Source organism: Tachyglossus aculeatus, chromosome 23 (genome assembly GCF_015852505.1).
Source record: "Tachyglossus aculeatus isolate mTacAcu1 chromosome 23, mTacAcu1.pri, whole genome shotgun sequence".
Classification (NCBI taxonomy): Eukaryota; Metazoa; Chordata; class Mammalia; order Monotremata; family Tachyglossidae; genus Tachyglossus; species Tachyglossus aculeatus.
Genome location: NC_052088.1, coordinates 17136309 through 17159936, shown reverse-complemented (window position 1 = coordinate 17159936; position 23628 = coordinate 17136309). Strand labels below are relative to the sequence as shown.

The 23628-nt window shown below is 44.5% G+C and overlaps 1 protein-coding gene across 1 annotated transcript in view; it reads left to right on the top strand.

The window, feature by feature from the left end:
• The first annotated feature begins 1654 nt into the window (after positions 1 to 1654).
• ACOT12 (acyl-CoA thioesterase 12) overlaps positions 1655 to 23628 on the top strand; it is a 65268-nt gene continuing 43294 nt past the window's right edge. Inside the window, exons 1-4 of the mRNA XM_038765564.1 lie at positions 1655 to 1829; positions 9703 to 9772; positions 21404 to 21464; positions 22869 to 22970. Coding sequence (XP_038621492.1) covers positions 1655 to 1829; positions 9703 to 9772; positions 21404 to 21464; positions 22869 to 22970 — 408 coding nt within the window. The remainder of the gene's footprint in view (positions 1830 to 9702; positions 9773 to 21403; positions 21465 to 22868; positions 22971 to 23628) is intronic.

Below are 23628 nucleotides of genomic sequence, written 5' to 3'. Positions count from 1 at the left end.
AATCCCCATTTTACAGATGAGGGAACTGAGAGGAAGTGAGAGACTTTTCCTAAGCACTGGGGTGGATGCAGTGCCTGTCCCACATGGGTCTTGCCGTCTCAATCCCTATTGTACAGATGAGGGAACTGAGAGGAAGTGAGAGACTTTTCCTAAGCACTGAGGTGGGGGCAGTCCCTGTCCCAGATGAGGGAACTGAGAGGAAGTGAGAGACTTTTCCCAAACACTGATGTGGATGCAGTCCCTGTCCCACAGGGGATCTCGTCATCTCAATCCCTATTTTACAGATGAGGGAATTGAGAGGAAGTGAGAGACTTTTCCTAAGCACTGAGGTGGGTGCAGTCCCTGTCCCACATGGGTCTTGCCGGCTCCATCCCTATTTTACAGATGAGGAAACTGAGAGGAAGTAAGAGACTTTTCCTAAGCACTGGGGTGGATGCAGTCCCTGTCCCACCTGGGTCTCGCCATCTCAATCCCTATTTTACAGGTGAGGGAACTGAGAGGAAGTGAGAGACTTTTCCTAAACCCTGGGGTGGATGCAGTCCCTGCCCCACCTGGGTCTCGCCGTCTCAATCCCTATTTTACAGATGAGGGAACTGAGAGGAAGTGAGAGACTTTTCCTAAACACTGGGGTGGATACAAATTAGGCAGATTGGACACAGTCCCCGTCCCACAGGGGGGCTCACATTCTCAATCCCCATTTTACAGATGAGGGAACTGAGAGGAAGTGAGAGACTTTTCCTAAGCACTGGGGTGGGTGCAGTCCCTGTCCCACATGGGTCTCGCCGTCTCAATCCCTATTTTACAGATGAGGGAACTGAGAGGAAGTGAGAGACTTTTCCTAAGCACTGAGGTGGGTGCAGTCCCTGTCCCAGATGAGGGAATTGAGAGGAAGTGAGAGACTTTTCCTAAACACTGAGGTGGATGCAGTCTCTGTCCCACTTGGGTCTCGCTGTCTCAATCCCTATTTTACAGATGAGGGAACTGAGAGGAAGTGAGAGACTTTTCCTAAGCACTGGGGTGGATGCAGTCCCTGTCCCAGATGAGGGAACTGAGAGGAAGTGAGAGACTTTTCCTAAGCACTGAGGTGGGTGCAGTCCCTGTCCCAGATGAGGGAATTGAGAGGAAGTGAGAGACTTTTCCTAAGCACTGAGGTGGGTGCAGTCCCTGTCCCAGATGAGGGAACTGAGAGGAAGTGAGAGACTTTTCCTAAACACTGAGGTGGATGCAGTCCCTGTCCCACAGGGGGTCTCGCCGTCTCAATCCCTGTTTTACAGATGAGGGAATGAGAGGAAGTGAGAGACTTTTCCTAAACACTGAGGTGGATGCAGTCCCTGTCCCACCGGGGGGTCTCGCCGTCTCCATCCCTGTTTTACAGATGAGGGAACTGAGAGGACGTGAGAGACTTTTCCTTAAGCACTGAGGTGGGTGCAGTCTCAACCCCCATTTTGCCGACGAGGGAACTGAGAGGAAGTGAAGGGACTTGGCCGAGGTGACCGGGCGGACAAACGGCAGGGTGGGGATTGGAACCCAGGACCTCGGCGCCTGGCAGGCCTTTGGCAGCTGAGGCGGGCGGGGCGCCTGCCAAGTGGCCTGTGCCCTTTGGGTCGCGGGTCCGGGCCTGCGGCCAGAGGAGGAGCGGGGCCGAGCCGCAGCCATGCAGGGGCAGGGGCAGATGATGCAGGGGCAGATGATGCAGGGGCAGATGCAGATGCAGCAGGGTGCACGGGTGCAGACGTGCCACACCATCGACCAGGCCCACGCCAACCACCGCGGGGAGCTGAGCGCCGGCCAGCTGCTCAAGTGGATCGACACCACCGCCTGCCTGGCCGGTAGGGGGCGCCCCCGCGGGGCCATCGCCGCCGCCATCCCCGCCGCCGCCGGAGGGGGCGCGCGCGAGCCCCGGCCCCGGACGGGGGAGTCGTTGGGGGGGCGGGGGGGGGGCGTTCGACCAATTTTAATCCCCATTTTACAGCTGAGGTAACTGAGGCCCAGAGAAGTGAAGTACCTGTATATATGTTTGTACATATTTATTACTCTATTTATTTATTTATTTAGTTTACTTGTACATATCTATTCTATTTATTTTATTTTGTTAGTATGTTTGGTTTTGTTCTCTGTCTCCCCCGTTTAGACTGTGAGCCCACTGTTGGGTAGGGACTGTCTCTATATGTTGCCAATTTGTACTTCCCAAGCGCTTAGTACAGTGCTCTGCACATAGTAAGCGCTCAATAAATACGATTGATGAAGATGATGATGATAATAATGGCATTTATTAAGCGCTTACTACGTGCAAAGCACTGTTCTAATCGCTGAGGTAGATACAAGGTCATCAGGTTGTCCCACGTGGGGCTCACAGTCTCAACCCCCATTTGACAGCTGAGTTAACTGAGGCCCAGAGAAGAAGAAGAAGAAGAATGATAATAATAATTTTGGTATTTGTTAAGCGCTTACTATGTGCAAAGCACTGCTCTAAGCGCTGAGGTAGATACAAGGTCATCAGGTTGTCCCACTTGGGGCGCACAGTCTCAACCCCCATTTGACAGCTGAGGTAAATGAGGGAAGGGGAAGAGGAAGAAGAAGAAGGAATAATAATAATAATAATAATAATTTTGGTATTTGTTAAGCGCTTACTATGTGCAAAGCGCTGTTCTAAGCGCTGAGGTAGATACAAGGTCATCAGGTTGTCCCACGTGGGGTGCACAGTCTCAAGCCCCATTTGACAGCTGAGGTAAGTGAGGCCCAGAGAATAATAATAATAATAATAATAATAATAATAATAATAATTTTGGTATTTGTTAAGCGCTTACTATGTGCGAAGCACTGTTCTAAGCGCTGTGGTAGATCCAAGGTGATCAGGTTGTCCCACTTGGGGCGCACAGTCTCAACCCCCATTTGACAGCTGAGGTAACTGGGGCCCAGAGAATAATTATAATGATAATAATAATTTGGTATTTGTTAAGCGCTTAATATGTGCAAAGCACTGTTCTAAGCGCTGAGGTAGATACAAGGTCATCAGGTTGTCCCACGTGGGGCTCACAGTCTCAACCCCCATTTGACAGCTGAGGTAAGTGAGGCCCAGAGAATAATAATAATAATAATTTTGGTATTTGTTAAGCGCTTACTATGTGCAAAGCACTGTTCTGAGCGCTGAGGTAGATACAAGGTCATCAGGTTGTCCCACGTGGGGCTCACAGTCTCAACCCCCATTTGACAGCTGAGGTAAGTGAGGCCCAGAGAATAATAATAATAATAATTTTGGTATTTGTTAAGCGCTTACTATGTGCAAAGCACTGTTCTAAGCGCTGAGGTAGATACAAGGTCATCAGGTTGTCCCACTTGGGGCGCACAGTCTCAACCCCCGTTTGACAGCTGAGGTAAGTGAGGCCCAGAGAATGATAATAATAATAGTAATAATAATAATAATTTTGGTATTTGTTAAGCGCTTACTCTGTGCAAAGCACTGTTCTAAGTGCTGGTGGGGGGGATACAAGGTGATCAGGTTGTCCCACTTGGGGCGCACAGTCTCAACCCCCGTTTGACAGCTGAGGGAACTGAGGCCCAGAGAATAATAATAATAATAGTAATAATAATAATAATTTTGATATTTGTTAAGCACTTACTATGTGCAAAGCACTGTTCTGAGCACTGAGGTAGATACAAGGTGATCAGGTTATCCCACGTGGGGCTCACAGGCTCAACCCCCATTTGACAGTTCAGATAACTGAGGCCCAGAGAATAATAATAATAATAATAATAATAATAATAATAATAATAATAATTTTGGTATTTGTTAAGCGCTTACTGTGTGCAAAGCACTGTTCTAAGCGCTGAGGTAGATACAAGGTCATCAGGTTGTCCCACGTGGGGCTCACAGTCTCAACCCCCATTTGACAGCTAAGTGAGGCCCAGAGAATAATAATAATAATAGTAATAATGATAATAATAATTTTGGTATTTGTTAAGCACTTACTATGTGCAAAGCACTGTTCTAAGTGCTCGTGGGGGGGATACAAGGTGATCAGGTTGTCCCACGTGGGGCGCACAGTCTCAACCCCCGTTTGACAGCTGAGGGAACTGAGGCCCAGAGAATACTAATAATAATAGTAATAATGATAATAATAATATTTTGGTATTTGTTAAGCACTTACTATGTGCAAAGCACTGTTCTAAGCGCTGAGGTAGATACAAGGTGATCAGGTTATCCTACATGGGGCTCACAGTCTCAACCCCCATTTGACAGCTGAGGTAACTGAGGCCCAGAGAATAAGAAGAAGAAGAAGAATGATAATAATAATTTTGGTATTTGTTAAGCGCTTACTATGTGCAAAGCACTTTTCTAAGCACTGAGGTAGATACAAGGTCATCAGGTTATCCCACGTGGGGCTCACAGTCTCAACCCCCATTTTCCAGCCAAGGTAACTGAGGCCCAGAGAATAATAATAATAATAATGGCATTTATTAAGCGCTTACTATGTGCAAAGCACTGTTCTAAGTGCTGGCGGGGTGGATACAAGGTGATCAGGTTGTCCCACGTGGGGCTCACAGTCTTAATCCCCATTTTACCAGATGAGGGAACTGAGGCCCAGAGAAGTGAAGTGACTTGCCTAAAGTCACAGAGCCGACAAGTGGCGGAGCCGGGATTTGAACCCATGACCTCTGACTCCAAAGCCCGGGCTCTTTCCAGTGAGGCACGCTGCTTCTCTAGTGAGCGCTTACTGTGTGCAGAGCACTGTAAGCGCTCAATAAATACGATTGAATGAATGAATGAATATTAAGCGCTTACTATGTGCAAAGCACTCAGTAAGCACTCAATAAATATGATTAAATGAATGAATATTAAGCGCTTACTATGTGCAAAGCACTGTTCTAAGCGCTGGGGAGGTTACACGGTGATCAGGTTAACCCCCGGGGTGCTCACGGTCTTCATCCCCATTTAACAGATGAGGTCACTGAGGACCAAAGAATAATAGTAATAATAATAATAATGTTGGTATTTGTTAAGCGCTTACTATGTGCCAAGCACTGTTCTAGGTGCTGGGGAGGTTACACGGTGATCAGGATGTCCCCCGGGGGGCTCACAGTCTTCATCCCCATTTTATAGATGAGGTCACTCAGGACCAGAGAATAATAATAATGATAATAATAATAATAATAATGATAATAATAATAGTAATAATAATAATGTTGGTATTTGTTAAGTGCTGACTATGTGCCAAGCACTGTTCTAAGCACTGGGGAAGTTACAAGGTGACCAGGTTGTCCTCCGGTGGGCTCACAGTCTTCATCCCCATTTTACAGATGAGGTCACTGAGGACCAGAGAATTATAATAATAATAATAATAATGTTGGTATTTGTTAAGCACTTACTATGTGCCAAGCACTGTTCTAATCGCTGGGGAGGTTACAAGGTGATCAGGTTGTCCCCCGGGGGGCTCATAGTCTTCATCCCCATTTTACAGATGAGGTCACTGAGGACCAGATAATAATAATAATAATAATAATAATGTTGGTAGTTGTTATGAGGTGATCAGGTTGTCCCCTGTGGGGGCTCACAGTCTTCCTCCCCATTTTACAGATGAGGTCATGGAGGACCAGAGAAAAAAAAAAATAATAATAATGTTGGTATTTGTTAAGCGCTTACTATGTACCAAGCACTGTTCTGAGTGCTAGGGTGGTCACGAGGTGATCAGGTTGTTCCCCGGGGGACTCACAGTCTTCATCCCCATTTTACAGATGAGGTCACTGAGGACCTAATAATAATAATAATAATAATGTTGGTATTTGTTAAGCACGTACTATGTGCCAAGCACTGTTCTAAGCACTGGGGAGGTTACAAGGTGATCAGGTTGTCCCCCGGGGGGCTCGCACAATTTTAATCCCCATTTTACAGATGAGGGAACTGAGGCCCAGAGAAGTTAAGTGACTTGCCCAAAGTCACACAGCTGACAGTTGGCGGAGCCGGGATTTGAACGCATGACCTCTGACTCCAAAATCTGGGCTCTTTAGAGAAGTGAAGTGACTCGCCCATTTGTTAAGCACTTACAATGTGCCAAGCACTGTCCTAAGCGCTGGGGTAGATGCAGGGTAATCAGGTTGCCCCACATGGGGTTCACAGTTTTAATCCCCATTTTACAGATGAGGTAACGGAGGCACAGAGAAATTGTGACTTGCCCAAGGTCACGCAGCAGATAAGTGGCGGAGCCGGGATTAGAACTCACGACCTCTGACTCCCAAGCCCGGGCTCTTTCCACTGAGCCACACTGCTTCTCCAACCTCTCTGGGCCTCAGTTACCTCGTCTGTAAAATGGGGATTAAGATTATGAGCCCCACGTGGGACAACCTGATTACCTTGTATCTACCCCAACGCTTAGAACAGTGCTTGGCATAGTAAGCGCTTAACAAATACCATCATTACTAATACGAATTGTGGTATTGGCTAAGCGCTTACTCTGTGACAAACACTGGACTAAGCGCTGGGCTGGATTCAAGATCATCAGATCTCCCATAGGGCTCACAGGCCAAGTAGGAGGGGGAACAGGGATCAAATCCCCATTTCGCAGACTGAGGCACAGAGAAGTTTAGGGACGTGCCCAAGGTCAAACTGCGTGCAAGTGACAGAGCCGGGATTGATAATAATAATAATGATGGCATTTATTAAGCGCTTACTATGTGCAAAGCACTGTTCTAAGCGCTGAGGAGGTTACAAGGTGATCAGGTTGTCCCGGGGGGGGGCTCACAGTCTTAATCCCCATTTTCCAGATGAGGTAACTGAGGCACAGAGAAGTTAAGTGACTTGCCCAAAGTCACACTGCTGACAGTTGGCAGAGCTGGGATTTGAACCCATGACCTCTGACTCCAAAGCCCGTGCTCTTTTCCACCGAGCCACTTTTCCACTGGGTTCTGGATTAGAACCCAGATCCTCGGACAAGCGGCGTGGTTTAGTGGAAAGAACCCGGGCTGGGAATCAGAGGTCGAGTCCTCTAATCCCGGCTCTGACACTTGTCAGCTGTGTGACTTTGGGCAAGTCACTTCAATCAATCAATCAATCAATCAATCATATTTATTGAGCGCTTACTGTGTGCAGAGCACTGTACTAAGCGCTTGGGAAGTACAAGTTGGCAACATATAGAGACAGTCCCTACCCAACAGTGGGATCACAGTCTAAAAGGGGGAGACAGAGAACAAAACCGAGCATACTAACAAAATAAAATAGAATAGATATGTACAAGTAAAATAAATAAATAAATAAAGTAATAAATATGTACAAACATATATACATATATACAGGTACTTCACTTCTCTGGGCCTCAGTTATCTCAACTGGAAAATGGGGGTAAAGACTGTGAGCCCCACGGGGGACAACCTAATTACCTAGAGTCTACCCCACCACTTAGAACAGTGCTTGGCACATAGCACTTAACAAACACATCATTATTATAGTCCACACTGCTGCCACTTGTCAGCTGTGTGACTTCGGACAAGTCACTTAACTTCTCTGTGCCTCCGTTACCTCATCTGTCAAATGGGGATTAAGACTGTGAGCCCCATGTGGGACAACCTGATCACCTTGTAACCAGGGCTTAGAACAGTGCTTTGCACATAGTAAGCTCTTAAAAAATGCCATCATTATTATTATTATTATTATTATTCTCAGAAGTAGGCACAATCGCAAGCCCCAAAGGACTTTATAATCTAGTGGACACCCCAGAGATTTATAGCCTTTTAGACTGTGAGCCCACTGTTGAGTAGGGACTGTCTCTATATGTTGCCAACTTGTACTTCCCAAGTGCTTAGTACAGTGCTCTGCACACAGTAAGCGCTCAATAAATACGATTGATTGATTGATTGATTAAATAATTCCTCTTCTGAAGGATGCTGCTGCATTGTATTTACCAGAAGCTTGCAAATAACTGCAGCCAAGACAACTCTGCCTGTGCTGATGTACCTGGAGCCCAGCGCTATTTTACTATGGACTTCATGTGTCTTATGTAATGAGGGCCTAAGGGGAGGTTTCCAGCAAGTATCGCGCTTCGGCCGCTGCTTGACAGCGCAGCTGGCTGCCTGTTCCTCAGAGAAAGGTGTGCCCAAGTTACCACCGGGTCCGTCGGTCCATCTGTTCAGTCCTCTGGGATCTGATAAATTAGCTATAAATTGAAGACACCAACCTTTATCCCTTGGAAGGATTGTTAAATGAGTTATGGTAACTTTTGAATTGCCTCAGGATCTTTGAGGTACCTTAGAACACCAACATGTCATCTATTTATTGGACTATTTAGATTATCTTTTTTAAAGAGAGATTTTGGCATTCCTCTGGTTGTCGCTGGGTATTCAGGAGAAAAGCTCAGAGAATTATTACTCTGTTTATTTATTTACTTATTTTACTTGTACATATCTATTCTATTTATTTTATTTTGTTAGTATGTTTGCTTTTGTTCTCTGTCTCCCCCTTTTACACTGTGAGCCCACTGTTGGGTAGGGACTGTCTCTATCTGTTGCCAACTTGTACTTCCTAATCGCTTAGTACAGTGCTCTGCACACAGTAAGCACTCAATAAATGTGATTGATTGAGAATGAAGCCACTGCTTGGTGTTGTCCAAGTTATTACTCTATTTATTTTACTTGTACATATTTATTCTATTTATTTTATTTTGTTAATATATTTTGTTTTATTCTCTCTCCCCCTTCTAGACTGTGAGCCCACTGTTGGGTAGGGACCGTATCTATATGTTGCCAGCTTGTACTTCCCAAGCGCTTAGTACAGTGCTCTGCACACAGTAAGCGCTCAATAAATATGATTGAATGAATGAATGAATGTCCCCAAACCTCACCAATTTAGGGGAGGATCAAGTGGCTCTTTGTGCATTATTGTGATTAGTGTTATTATTGTAAAAAAAAATGACAGGCACTCTGGACGGTGACAACAGAGCAGAGAAGTTCCTGAAGAGAATGCAGTTTTGTCATTTTAAGTTCCCAGACCGGCGCGGCTCACTGTGGGAACTCAGTGTGGGATAAATAATAGAACAGGATTTGAATTGTGTTCTAACTGGAAATTTTCCATTTCGTTAGAAAATGTGGTGGTGGAAAAAGCCTGGAGAAGGACATTTTCACTAGAGAATTTAACACTATTCCAGCCGGACACTATCTTTGCATAGACCTGTGAAAGACTTGGTTCCGGACTGCGAGGATTGGTGGTACCAAGCACCATTCGGTAGTGGACTTAAGGATCATGTCCATTAATATCTTATCTGAAATAACTAGAAGGAGTCGAAACCACCACATGCAAATTATTTCAAAGAGTAGAAACTCCTGAAATTACCTTGCAGTAAAAGCAACATTCACAAATTGAAAAGACCTGTTGCTCCAAGAAACCCAAAACTCCCGCAAAGGTGGATGTGAGGCTCAGTCTTCACCCCAAAATTGATTCTTCTGTGTCTTGTTTTCTTCTCCTCCCTTGAGTTCTGTTAGGTTGCCGTTCAACGGTTAGCACAGTGCTCTGCACACGGTAAGCACTCAATAAATACCGTCAATTTGATCGATTGGAAGGGAGCAACAGCAGCAGTAGTAGTAGTAGAAAAGGATTTGGGAATTCCACCCTGAGTGACTGAGAGCAGGCTGTTGGTCAGATGGCGGGGCTGTCTGAATATATGTATGTCAAATGCTGCCACTGTACTTGCCTAACCTATTTTGTGTATTATTTTGAAGCTGAAAAGCATGCTGGGGTTTCCTGCGTCACAGCATCAGTGGATGACATACAGTTTGAGGAGACCGCTAGGTATGTTATATATTTGTGTTGAATTATTTCCCAGTGAACACCCATGGTTTCATTTTAGAAGTGTACCTATAATGCCCAAGCCCATCCATTTGAGTCAAGCTGCTGTTAAAGAGAAAAGTTATCTTTGACCCCAGGTAAATCAGAGAGAAAACTGAAAGTCCAGTGAACTTTATCCCAATTTACATAAACATTGCATGAGCACAACCATGTTTATGAGTGTATCTGTTTGAAGAGCAATCTCGCCAGGCATTAATAACCGGGCGCATTTTCTGTTGACGTAGCTCGATTTCTTTCTGGGGGTTGATGCTTTAATAAACCTCCTCAAAAATGAAGATAACCATCTTACTGCTGTAGTGCATTTTTCACTCATAGCTTGTTTTGTAAACATTAATAAATCAGCCTTAGAATCTTTCATTTTTGGTTTTAATAATTTCTCTTCCAGAGAGATGACACTGAGCTAGCGTACCACTGCTCCAAGTGAGACTGTGTGTCTGGGCTTTAAGCACAGAAAGCATCTTAAATTTTAAAAGCAACTACCCACCAACAAAAGACCCAACCTCTTCCACTTGTCCACTTGCTGACCAGACACATATCTCCACAGCCGGTGAAGTCAAAATCTTTTCCTGTTGGGAAAAGCAAATGCAATTCACTTTAGACACTCTTGAAACCCCCTCTGCATCCCACCTCCTTTGATTAAAACCCTGCTTATCTCTGTTCTTCCCTGGGCACCCTGAGGGAGAGAACAATGATTTATTTCATGTATTACAAAGTTTTCTTTTGATTAATGAATTGTCAAGAATTCTCTTATAAACTTCATAGGATTTACTCTTGCTCATATTGTTTTTAGAGGAATCTATGCTTTCTTTGAACATGTGGTAAATCTTGTTACTTTTTGGGGCTATTCAGTCAAATCACTTATCTCTGAATATTCTGCTGTCTTTGTCTTGCATACAGCATCCCTTGTAGCTAAATAAGCCGTACCAATTTCTTTGGAGAGTTGAGGGCCAGATAAAAATTCTCCGGAGACAATTCAGCTCTCTGGATTGTTTTGACTATACTCTAAGTTTCTATGGCATTTTCAAACAATAAAAAAAAACTCTTTTGAGGGACTGATAGAATATTATTTTTACTTCAGTGTCAAGAGAACACGTCAATCAATGTCCCCTTCACTCTCACCTTAAATTCAGTTAATTGTCCTCTTATAACAGATTGGATCATTTGTTCTGGTTACTGAAAACTACTTTTTGTTTTTGTTATTGACACCTCTCCTCCCCACCTCAGTAGAATAGGCAGCACCAAACCAGAAAATAACATATATCATCAAATCATTTTTCCAAGATGGTTAAATTGGCACCATTAATTCATTCAATCATGTTTATTAAGCGCTTACTGCGTGCAGAGCACTGTACTAAGCATTTGGGAAGAACAATTCAGCAACAGAGACAATCCCTGCACACAATAATAATAATAGTGGCATTTGTTAAGCACTTACTACATTCAAAGCACTGTTTTAAGTGCTGGGGAGGATATGAGATGGTCAGGTTGTCCCATGTGGGGCTCACAGTCTGAATCCCCATTTTACAGATGAGGTAGCTGAGGCACAGAGAAGTGAAGTGACTTGCCCAAAGTCACACAGCTGACAAGTGGCGGAGCTGGGATTTGAACCCATGACCTCTGACTCCCAAGCCCGGGCTCTTTCCACTGAGCCACGTTGCTTCCCAATGGGCTCACAGTTTAGACATCAAAGACAGACAGACATCTGTCTGGGAAAGACAGACATCAAAACAAGTAAACAGGCGTCAGTAGCATCATCATAAATCAAAAGAATTATAGATACATACACATCATTAATAAAAATAAATAGAATTATACTTATAAATATGTAGCTATAGACACAAGTGCAGTGGGGAGGGGAGGTGGAGCAGAGGAAAAGGGGGGCTTAGTCTGGGAAGGCCTCCTGGAGGAGGTGAGCTTTCAGTAGGGCTTTGAAAGGGGGAAGTGTTCTAGTTTGGCGGATTTGAGGAGGGAGGGCATTCCAGGCCAGAGGTGGGATGACTGTGAGCCCACTGTTGGGTAGGGACTGTCTCTATATGTTGCCAATTTGTACTTCCCAAGCGTTTAGTACAGTGCTCTGCACACAGTAAGCACTCAATAAATACGATTGATGATGATGATGAGGGCCAGAGGTCGATGGTGGAGCAGATGAGAATGGGGCACAGTGAGAAGGTTAGTACCAGAGGAGCGGAGTGTGCGGGCCGGAACGTAGAAGGAGAGAAGGGAGGTGAGGTAAGAAGGGGCAAGGTGATGGAGAGCTTTGAAGCCAACAGTGAGAAGTTTATGCTTGATACGGAGGTTGCTAGGCAACCACTGGAGATTTTTGAGGAGGGGGGTGACATGACCTGAACGTTTCTGTAGAAAGATAATCGGGCAGCAGAGTGTAGTATAGACTGAAGCGGGGAGAGACAGGAGGTTGAGAGATCAGAAAGGACAAATTCGTCTTTTGTTTTGAAATCTTTTCAAGGCGGAGGAATACATTCAAAATGCATGCTTTACCGTACATAAGTGGTTTGTGTCCTGGATTCATTTATTCATTCAGTCGTATGTATTGAGTGCTGACTTGCGCAGAGCACTGTACTAAGCACTTGGGAAGTACAATATAGAGATGGTGGATGGCAGTATTTGCCCAAAGTTAGCCTCAGGACCCAAGGAAAAAGAAAAGTTATTTTCCCAACTTTGTTAACAAAGTTGGAGCAACAGAGTAGGCTTAAACTGAACTCATTAGGAAAAGAAAAAGATCGCACTTTTGCATGCCTGTTTTCAAACCAGTCAAAATAAATTAAAATCATGTGCGTTTATGGAAAACCAGTGCTTTCTTCCTAGGGAAAGATTTTCTAAAATTATGGATCCCTGGTTTATAGGTGGTTTGTTAAATGGGGTGTAAAGAGGGAGAGAAGAATTAAGATTCCTCAACATATCTCCTGATAGTGGAACTGGGAAGGTGGGGGACTGAAGCGGTTCAATTCTAGCTGTTTAACATTTTCAGATTGGGAGTTTTAAAAAGAAAAAAAAAAACTCCTTCCTCATTTATCCTTTTCTAGTATTCCATGGGTGCTTTGTGCAGAAATGCTCTGGGCATGTTACTCTCCTCCTTAAAAATCTCCGGTGGCTACCGGTCAACCTACGCATCAGGCAAAAACTCCTCACTCGGTTTCAAGGCTGTCCATCACCTTGCCCCCTCCTACCTCACCTCCCTTCTTTCCTTCTCCAGCCCAGCCCGCACCCTCCACTTCTCTGCCGCTCATCTCCTCACTGTGCCTCGTTCTCGCCTGTCCCGCCGTCGACCCCCGGCCCACGTCCTCCCCCTGGCCTGGAATGCCTTTCCTCCGCACATCCGCCAAGCTAGCTCTCTTCCTCCCTTCAAAGCCCTACTGAGAGCTCACCTCCTCCAGGAGGCCTTCCCAGACTGAGCCCCCTCCTTCCTCTCCCCCTCCCCACAGCACCTGTATATATGTTTGTACAGATTTATTACTCTATGTATTTTACTTGTACATAGTTACTATTCTATTTATTTTGTTAATGATGTACATCTAGCTTTACTTCTATTTATTCTGATGACTTGACACCTGTCCCCATGTTTTGTTTTGTTGTCTGTCTCCCTCTTCTAGACTGTGAGCCCGTTGTTGGGTAGGGACCGTCTCTATAGGTTGCCAACTTGTACTTCCCAAGCACTTAGTACAGTGCTCTGCACACTGTAAGCGCTCAATAAATACGATTGAATGAATGAATGAATGCTCAGTAGATACTATTAGTACTATTCCTAAGCAGTGTTCTCCTACTGTTTAGTTGTTGACTTTTAATAATTATCATTATAATAGTAATATAATAATTATAATACTTATTATTATTCCTCCTCCGAGTTCTGGTGCATTCCTACAGGGAAGGAATAGCCCTGTGTAAAGCTAATTTCAAAGAACAATGAACTCATTCACAGAATCTCATGGGTTTTTATCCCCTTCAGTCCTTGTAATTGCACAGGTACAGTTTACCAGAGTAAATCAGTGGGAACTCCAAGGAAATCTTGCTCCTCCCCACAGCATTTTATGCGAAAAATGATTTGCAGTTTTGAGAGCTCTTTGTTATGTGCTTTTATAATTTGGAAGACATAACCTCTTTCACTTTCTTGGGTCACTTTCTGAGTCGAGTTCTGTATATTAATGAAAATGAAAATTGGATTAATCAATCAACAGAGTTTATCAAGCACCTACTGTACGCAAAGCACTACTCTACAAAGCACTTGGGAGAATTCAGTTTAATTAAAAAGCATGATTCATTTGTATTTACTGAGCACCTAATATTGTGTGCAGAGCACTGTACTAAGCACTTGGAAGAGTACAATGCAATAATAGACACATTCCCTGCCCACAATGACCTTACAGTCTAGAGGAGGGGAGACTGACGTTAATATAAATAAATAAATTACAATTGTGATCCCTGCCCACAAGGAGCTTACAGTACAGCAGGGGAGACTCACTAAAATGAACTACAGATCAGAGGAAGTAATCTATTTGAAGATATGCTACGTAAGTGCTTTGAGGGGTTTTGAGTTCTTCAGTGCTTAGGTGGTGAAGAAGTGCTGAAGTAGCAGTTGGATGATATAAAATGGAAAGATTATAAATTAAATGGGGAAGGTTTCCTGGAGGAGATGTGATTGCAGAAGGGCATTGAAGATGGAGCGAGCAGTGGTCTGTTGGATGTGACGGGGTAGGTTGTTCCAAGCCAGGGGGAGGGCATGAATGAGAGGGTCATGGTAAGAAAATTGAGAACCAAACACAGCGAGTAGTTTAACTTGAGAGGAATAAAGAGTACAAGCTGGGGTGCAGTGGAAGAAGAGAATGGGTAAGTAGGAGGGAGAGCTGATTGAATACTTTAAAATCGGAGATCAGGAGTTTTTGTTTGAATGAGAGAGGAATGGACGATCAGTGGGGGTGTTGGAGGAGTGTAGAGCTGTGTGGAGAGTGACATTGATCCAGTCAGCAGAGTGATGTATATACCGGAGGTAAGGAGATTGGGAAGGAAGCCGATGCCGAAGTCAAGTCAGGATATGAAAGTCCCTGATCTAATGTGGTAGTCACTTGGATGGAGAGGATGGGGTGGATCCCAGGAATATTGTAGAGGAAGAGCCAACAGAATTTAGTGACAGACTGGATATAGGGGTCTGAATGTTGAGAGAGAGGAATCAAGGATGATGGGGGGGTCATCTGTGAGGGGAAAGGTAAGAGGGGAAGGAGGATGAGCGTTCCAGTGAAACTTTCATGTAGAGCTGTCCTGAAGGCAGGTGGAGACGTAACATTGCAGGGGAGGAGAAATTAGACATTGTGAAGTACATTTAGGCATCGTCCACAAAGTGGTATTTGAGCTTGCCAGTAGAATAAGGGGACCCAGAATAGAACCTTGAGGGACACCCATAAGTAGGGAATGGAAAGCTTAGTACAGTGCTCTGCCCACAGTAAGCACTCAATAAATATGATTGAATGAATGAAAGCAAGGGAAAAGCTCACATAAGAAGTGGAAAAGGCTTGGCCAGAGAGGTAAGAGAAGAACCGGAAGAGAACAGTGTCAGAAAAGCAACAGTTAGATAGTGATGACAGGAGAAGGGACTGATTCACAATGTCAAAGGCAGCCGAGTGCCGCGAGAAGAATCGCGGAAGGAATAGAGTCCATTAGGACATGATCATTGGTGACCTTGGAGAGAGCAGTCTCAGTGGAGTGAAGGGGGGAGAGAAATGGATTGTAGAGGGTCAAGAAGGGAGCTGGAGGAGAGAAAATGGTGGAGGTCGTAGGTGTATACAGTCCTTTCCAGTAGTTTGAACAGGAATGGGAGGAGGAGATAGGGCAATAGCTAGATAGTGCGGTGGGGTCCATAAAAATGTTTTTTTAGGTTAGGGGAAAGGTAGGCATGTCTGAGGGCAGAGGGAAAGGAAGCGTTAAAGGGTGAGCAGATGAAAGTGGAGGTCAGGAAGAGAAGAAGGTTGGGGTCAGAGGCACAGGTGGAGGTGGTAGATTTTCAAAGCAAACAGGAGATCTCCTCTTGAGAGATGGCAATGAAGGATGAGAGAGTGGGTGTGGGGATGGAAAGGAGAGATAGGGGAAAATTTTGAAAAGCTAATGCTTGGTGGTTTCAATTTTGTCAACGTGGTATTTGGAAAGGTTATTGGTGACCAAGGAGGAAGAGGTAGTGTCACTAAGGGGTTGAGGAGGGAAGAAAAGGTCTGGAATAGTTGGTGGGAACAATGGGCATAGGAGTTGAAGGGGGAGAAGTAGTGTTGCAGAGTTAGAGCAGGTAAAGATAAATTTGAGTGGCCAAACTAGGCCTGGTGCCTGGATTTTGACCAACACAGAACTTCATGCCCTGTGGACAGAAATGGAGGAAGCGTACTCAGGAGATGGTCTAGGGTTAAGGGTGGTTGTGCGGGATTGATGCAGGACCGGCCAGGGGAAGGGGGGAGTGGGCATTCCAGGGAGGGAGATGAGGCCAGCAGAGAGGTTGGAGTTGAGCGCATAGGTTTGTGCACCTAGAGAGAGGAAATTGGACAAGCAATTAGATAGCCACCCTACCTCACCTCACTTATGTAGCTATCTTTATGCGAGCTGCTTCTCTTACTTGTAATTTATTTTAATGTCTGTCTCCTCTGCTAGAGGGTAAGTCCCTTGAGGGCAGGGATCATGTCTACCATGAGAAGCAGCTTGGCTCAGTGGAAGGAGCCCGGGCTTTGGAGTCAGAGGTCATGCGTTCAAATCCCGGCTCCACCAATTGTCAGCTGTGTGACTTTGGGTAAGTCACTTAACTTCTCTGGGCCTCAGTTACCTCATCTGTCAAATGGGGATAAAGACTGTGAGCCCTCCGTGGGACAACCACATCACTTTGTAACCTCCCCAGCACTTAGAACAATGCTTTGCACATAGTAAGTGCTTAATAAATGCTATTATTATTATTATTATTACCAACTATATTGTGCCCTCCCAAATGCTTAGTACAGTGGTCTGCATCAAGTAAGTGCTCAACAATGCCAGTGATTGATTGCTCGATTGATTGGTTTATGGGTCTAGATTTAGAGTTCCTTGTGGTAGGGAAGGTGGAGGAGCAGGTAGTGTTAGCACTGAGGCAGGACTGGCTCCCAAAGGCAGAGGCTGTGCTGCTCTAAGACAAGAGATGGGCCTGGCCCAGCGTTTTCAGCATTGCTTCCTGCCTCCTCCCCTTGTTCCTCCCCTTTCCTAGTCTAAGCAGCGAGGATCAGTGGAAAGATCCCAGGCCTTGGAGTCAGAGGTCATCGGTTCAAATCACGGCTCCGCCACTTGTCAGCTGTGTGACTTTGGGCAAGTCACTTAACTTCTCTGGGCCTCAGTTACCTCATCTGTAAAATCAATCAATCAATCAATCAATCGTATTTATTGAGCGCTTACTATGTGCAGAGCACTGTACTAAGCGCTTGGGAAGTACAAATTGGCATCACATAGAGACAGTCCCTACCCAACAGTGGGCTCACAGTCTAAAAGGGGGAGACAGAGAACAGAACCAAACATGCCAACAAAATAAAATAAATAGGATAGAAATGTACACGTAAAATAAATAAATAAATAAATAAATAAATAGAGTAATAAATATGTACAACCATATATACATATATACAGGTGCTGTGGGGAAGGGAAGGAGGTAAGCCGGGGGGATGGAGAGGGGGACGAGGGGGAGAGGAAAGAAGGGGCTCAGTCTGGGAAGGCCTCCTGGAGGAGGTGAGCTCTCAGCAGGGCCTTGAAGGGAGGAAGAGAGCTAGCTTGGCGGATGGGCAGAGGGAGGGCATTCCAGGCCTGGGGGATGACGTGGGCCGGGGGTCGATGGCGGGACAGGCGAGAGCGAGGTACAGTGAGGAGATTAGTGGTGGAGGAGCGGAGGGTGCGGGCTGGGCAGTAGAAGGAGAGAAGGGAGGTGAGGTAGGAGGGGGCGAGGTGATGGACAGCCTTGAAGCCCAGGGTGAGGAGTTTCTGCCTGATGCGCAGATTGATCGGTAGCCATTGGAGGTTTTTGAGGAGGGGAGTAATATGTCCAGAGCATTTCTGGACAAAGATAATCCGGGCAGCAGCATGAGGTATGGATTGAAGTGGAGAGAGACACGAGGATGGGAGATCAGAGAGAAGGCTAGTGCAGTAGTCCAGACGGGATAGGATGAGAGCTTGAATGAGCAGGGTAGCGGTTTGGATGGAGAGGAAAGGGCGGATCTTGGCAATGTTGCGGAGCTGAGACCGGCAGGTTTTGGTGACAGCTTGGATGTGAGGGGTGAATGAGAGAGCGGAGTCGAGGATGACACCAAGGTTGTGGGCTTCTGAGACGGGAAGGATGGTAGTGCCGTCAACAGAGATGGGAAAGTCAGGGAGAGGACAAGGTTTGGGAGGGAAGACAAGGAGCTCAGTCTTCGACATGTTGAGCTTTAGGTGGCAGGCAGACATCCAGATGGATGAGGATTAAGGATCCTGTAAAATGAGGATGTAAAATGTAAAATGAGGATTAAGATTGTGAGCCCCACGTGGGACAACCTGATCACCTTGTAAACTCCCCAGCACTTAGAACAGTGCTTTGCATATAGTAAATGCTTAATAAATGCCATCATTATCATTATTATTATTATTATTCCCCTACTTGACTCCCTGCTGAAACTCTTTTGCTTAATTCATTCCTGTACCTTCTGAACCCACGGTTTATAAAAGGGAGTCCGCTGAGCACTTTTTCTTTTAACGGTACTTGTTAAACACTTACTATGTGTCTAACACTGTTCTAAGCACTGGGGTAGGTACAAGTTCATTAGGTCAGACACAGTCCCTGTCCCTCACGGAGCTCACAGTGTAAGTAGAAGGGAGAACAGGGATCCCCATTTTACAGTTGAGGAAACTGAGGCACAGAGAGGTTAAGTGACCAGCCTGAGGTCACCCAGCCCGCAGTTGGTAGAGCCAGATTAGAACTCAGGTCCTTTTGACTCCCGAGACCATGTTCTCTCCACAAGGCCACGCTACCTCTCACCTTGTCAATCAGATGATGACATTTGTTGAGCTCTTACTGAATTCCTTAAAGGGTGCCGCTTCTTGCTTTCCTCTACAGTGCAGACATGTGCTTCTGCATTTTGAGTAATTTATCAGTCAAGATTGCCACAAGACCCTTTATGTGAACGTGTTATTATAAAATTGATTGTAATTTTTAAGCGCTTACTATATGTCAGGCACTGTACTAGGCACTGGGGTGGATACAAGCAAATCAGGTTGGACACAGTCTTTGTCCCACATGGGGCTCACAGTCTCACTCCCCATTTTACAGATGAAGTAACTGAGGCACAGAGAAGTTAACTGATTTGCCCAAGGTCATACAGCAGACAAGGGAATAGCCGGGATTAGAACCCGTGACCTTCTGATTCCCAGGCCCGTGCTCTAGCCACAATGGGCACTTCGAACGGGATGAAACCGAAGACGAAGGCAGCAAGCGCTCTATCAAGTGGTTTACTGAGTTCCTGCAAACCCATCACCACGATGTCTCCAAGTTTTGGAGTGATATTTCCGAACTGGTGGTTAAAACCCTTATCGTGACAGAGCCTCATGTCTTGCATGCATATCGCATGTGCAGACCCGGACAACCTCCGGGGAGTGATAGCGTCTGCTTTGAAGTTTTAGGGCTTGATATTTTATTGGACCGAAAACTGAAACCATGGCTTCTGGAGGTTTAGCGAAGCTCTCTGTTAGATGAGTGAAATGCCCAGTTCATGGCCAGAACCTGCTTCTGGATCGCCCTTGCTTTTTGCTTGTGAATTAACTGAGGTCTCCAAGACACAGCTTGCTGGACTGCATACAGATTTATTACTCTATTTACTCTATTTTACTTATACATATTTACTATTCTATTTATTTTGTTAATGATGTGCAGTTAGCTTTAATTCTATTTATTCTGATGACACCTGGCCACATGTTTTGTTGTGTTGTCCGTCTCCCCCTTCTAGACTGTGAGCCCGTTGTTGGGTAGGGACCGTCTCTATATGTCACCAACTTGTACTTCCCAAACGCGTAGTACAGTGCTCTGCACACAGTAAGCGCTCAATAAATACGATTGAATAAATGCTGCTAAACAGTGGGGTGTAAAATAGAAGGTGAATAGATTTAAATGATGCAAAGTAAAGTTTGCTTTAGGAGAAACTGTTCGCCTAGATCAGCCTTGTGAATCAACTACTGTTCAACTGCCCTTCAGGCAGGGTAGCCCACTTCACATGTTGAAGCAAATTTAATCTAAAGCCGGCGTGAACCTGTGGGAGCGAAGGAGTTCACCAGGGGAGTGGGTGAAGATGGAGGCCTTCCCAGACTGAGCCCCTTCCTTCCTCTCCCCGTCGTCCCCCTCTCCATCCCCCCCATTTTACCTCCTTCCCTTCCCCACAGCACCTGTATATATGTATATATGTTTGTACATATTTATTACTGTATTTATTTATTTATTTAGTTTACTTGTGCATAGCTATTCTATTTATTTTATTTTGTTAGTATGTTTGGTTTTGTTCTCTGTCTCCCCCTTTTAGACTGTGAGCCCACTGTTGGGTAGGGACTGTCTCTATATGTTGCCAACTTGTACTTCCCAAGCGCTTAGTACAGTGCTCTGCACAAAGTAAGCGCTCAATAAATACAATTGATTGATTGATTGAGAATAGAAGGGGACCCAGAATTGAGCCTGAGGTCCTCCCACAGGAGACGCTTGTGAAAGAGACTGAGGAGGAGTAGCCAGAGAGATAGGAAGAGACCAGGAGAGGACATTGTCAGTGAAGCATCATCACTGCTCACTCTCTTGTCATTTGGTATTCACTCCACCTCCAGCCCCGTGGCACTTAAGTACGTATCCTTAATTTTTTGATAGTAGTGTCAGTCTTCCATCTAGACTATAAGCTCATTATAGGCAGGAAACGTGTCTACCAACTCTGTTGTACAGTGCTCTGCACATAGTATGGGCTCAATAAATACCACTGATTGATTGATGGATCGATTTAACTAGTTTTTGGTGTTTTGGATACTTTGCACATGTATGTGGTTTAACTCAGTCCTTTTATGTAATTTCCTTGAGTTTACCAGAGTGTGAACTTGACCATTATGACCCTGGCTCTCAATCATTCAGTTACTTTGGGGTAATAATAATAATAATAATGGCATTTATTAAGCGCTTACTATGTGCAAAGCACTCTTCTAAGTGCTGGGGAGGTTACAAGTTGATCAGGTTGCCCCACAGGGGGCTCACAGTCTTAATCCCCATTTTACAGATGAGGTAACTGAGGCACAAAGAAGTATATGTTGCCAACTTGTACTTCCCAAGCGCTTAGTACAGTGCTCTGCACACAGTAAGTGCTCAATAAATATGATTGGTTGATTGATTAAGTGACTTGCCCAGCTGACAATTGGCGGAGCTGATATTCGAACCCATGACTCTGACTGCAAAGCCCAGGCTCTTTCCACTAAGCCATGCTGCTTCTCTACACAAATTGGTTCCTTGAAATTGCCTTCAAATCTGAAATTATTTTATGGAGTAGCTTGTCCTTATTACCGAGATCTTCATTTTACTTATAGAATTGGACAGATCATAAATATCCAAGCGAAGGTTAACAGAGCCTTCAACACAAGTATGGAGGTAAGAGATCTTTTTTAATTTTATTTTTAAGCAGTTTTTGGTTATTAGCCCACTCGGATGATGATGAGGAAAGGAGAGAGAGTGCTAATGGATACATTTTTACAGTAGCCAATCTGATTCCGAACTTGAGGAAGTACAGTAGACTTCAACTTCTTTTGCGGATGTGGCTATTTGAATAGTAATGAGTGAGAGTCTTCCAGTTAGCAGTGCACTTACCTGAGGGTAAGTTAGGCCCCTGTGGTCTGGCTTTTAGTCAAGCAGTACACCGAAGTAGCGATATACTGTCCTAATTGATAAGTGATCAGCCTGAACGTATCCCATTTGTGGGTGAGACAGAAACCGAAATACTCTGCATAATGCATGAGCTTGTGAGCCACCATAATCTAGATTTTGATTCTTTAATGAAGGACTACCTGGGCCTTGGCTACCGCAAATTTGTACAAGAAATAGATGGGTGGATTTGGTGTGTCAGTATTGAATGCCAGCTTATGCACAGCAGTGTGGGAGGTGCTTGGGAAATACACAGACGTGAAAGACATGATTCTTTGCCCTCAAGAGGAAGATAATCTATTAGGGGAGGCAGTAAACATTAATTGACAATTATACCATGTTGAACAAGGAGAGAATAGTTCTTCAAAGATAGACATAAGTGAATAAGTAAATTACAAGTTGCTAATGCTTTGGCTTGATGAAAAAAGTAGCTGTAATAATCAGGCCTTAGAATGCCAGCTTATGCACAGCAGTGTGGGAGGTGCTTGGGAAATACACAGACGTGAAAGACATGATTCTTTGCCCTCAAGAGGAAGATAATCTATTAGGGGAGGCAGTAAACATTAATTGACAATTATACCATGTTGAACAAGGAGAGAATAGTTCTTCAAAGATAGACATAAGTGAATAAGTAAATTACAAGTTGCTAATGCTTTGGCTTGATGAAAAAAGTAGTGTGGCAAAGCTGAAAAATATATTCCCAGTTTTTAAAAACGATAGCAATACAGAAACGGAAGTATAAATATGTATCATTTAAATGAAATAATGGAGCTTTTCATCAATATTTAGCTTATCTAGAGTGTAAGCTCACTGTGGGCAGGGAATATGCCTGTTACATTGTTATATCGTACTCTCCCGAGTGCTTAGTGCAGTGCTCTGCACACAGTAAACACTCAGTAAATACTACTGATTGATTTTACACTACTAAATAATTCCTCTGCCATAGGTCCCGTGGCTTGTGTTAGGTAAAACAAAAATCCTCACATAATTAAAGTGGAAAATATCTGCATCAATCCATCCAATAAGCTTAAGTGCGGCATGGTTTTTAAAAATTGTGCAGAAGACGGTGATCGACTTTATGAATTGTTGAAATGTTTTAAGTAGGCCCTAAAAGTTTTTCTCTTTTCATTATAGGTCGGCATTAAAGTTACCGTACAGGATACTTTCACAGGAACTGAGAAACTTGTTAGTGTGGCTTTTTCTACATTTGTAGCTAAGCCCGTTGGAGGAGAAAAGGTAATGGCTATGTAAGTCGGGATCACGGTCAAATTTCAGTTTCTTCTCTTTTGAGACTGCACAGCCATCCCAGATGGTTTTTTAGAGGTTCATTACTTAGTCATATTTTGAGTCTTCAGGACCCGTAGTTTATGTGGAGAATCTCACTACTATAGAATAAAATAGTTCTCCTTGGGTTTTGAAGGAAAAACATTATTTTAAGCATCCGAAGGTCAGAGATTTTTTTCTTCGAAATTACTGCTTACTGCCTTGCTACTTTTTTATAGTTACATAACTCAAAATTGTCCTTTTTAAAAAAAGAGCAAGAGCAATTTAGCAAGCAGTTTCATGTTATGGTCCAATCATTTTTGATAACATGAGGGGGAAAAGTCAGAGCTGCTGAGTTATGAAGGTTTAAAAATCATTTTCTAGGCAAGTAAGGGGAATAGTCCCATGAAATAGCCCTCAGAGCAAGACTGCTGGACCCCGGAGGGCTCAGAGCAGTTCAGCTTGCCCCTCTCATGCTCAGGATGCTGGGGAAGCTCCCTTGTCTAAAGTCCTTGGAGCTGCATTTTAAAGTCAGGCTCAATACACCCACCTCCATTTTACAGATTAGTGGGTCGGGGTTGAATAGTAGATTGCCCTAGCACCTTTGTCTCTGGCCCGGGAAAGAGGAGCC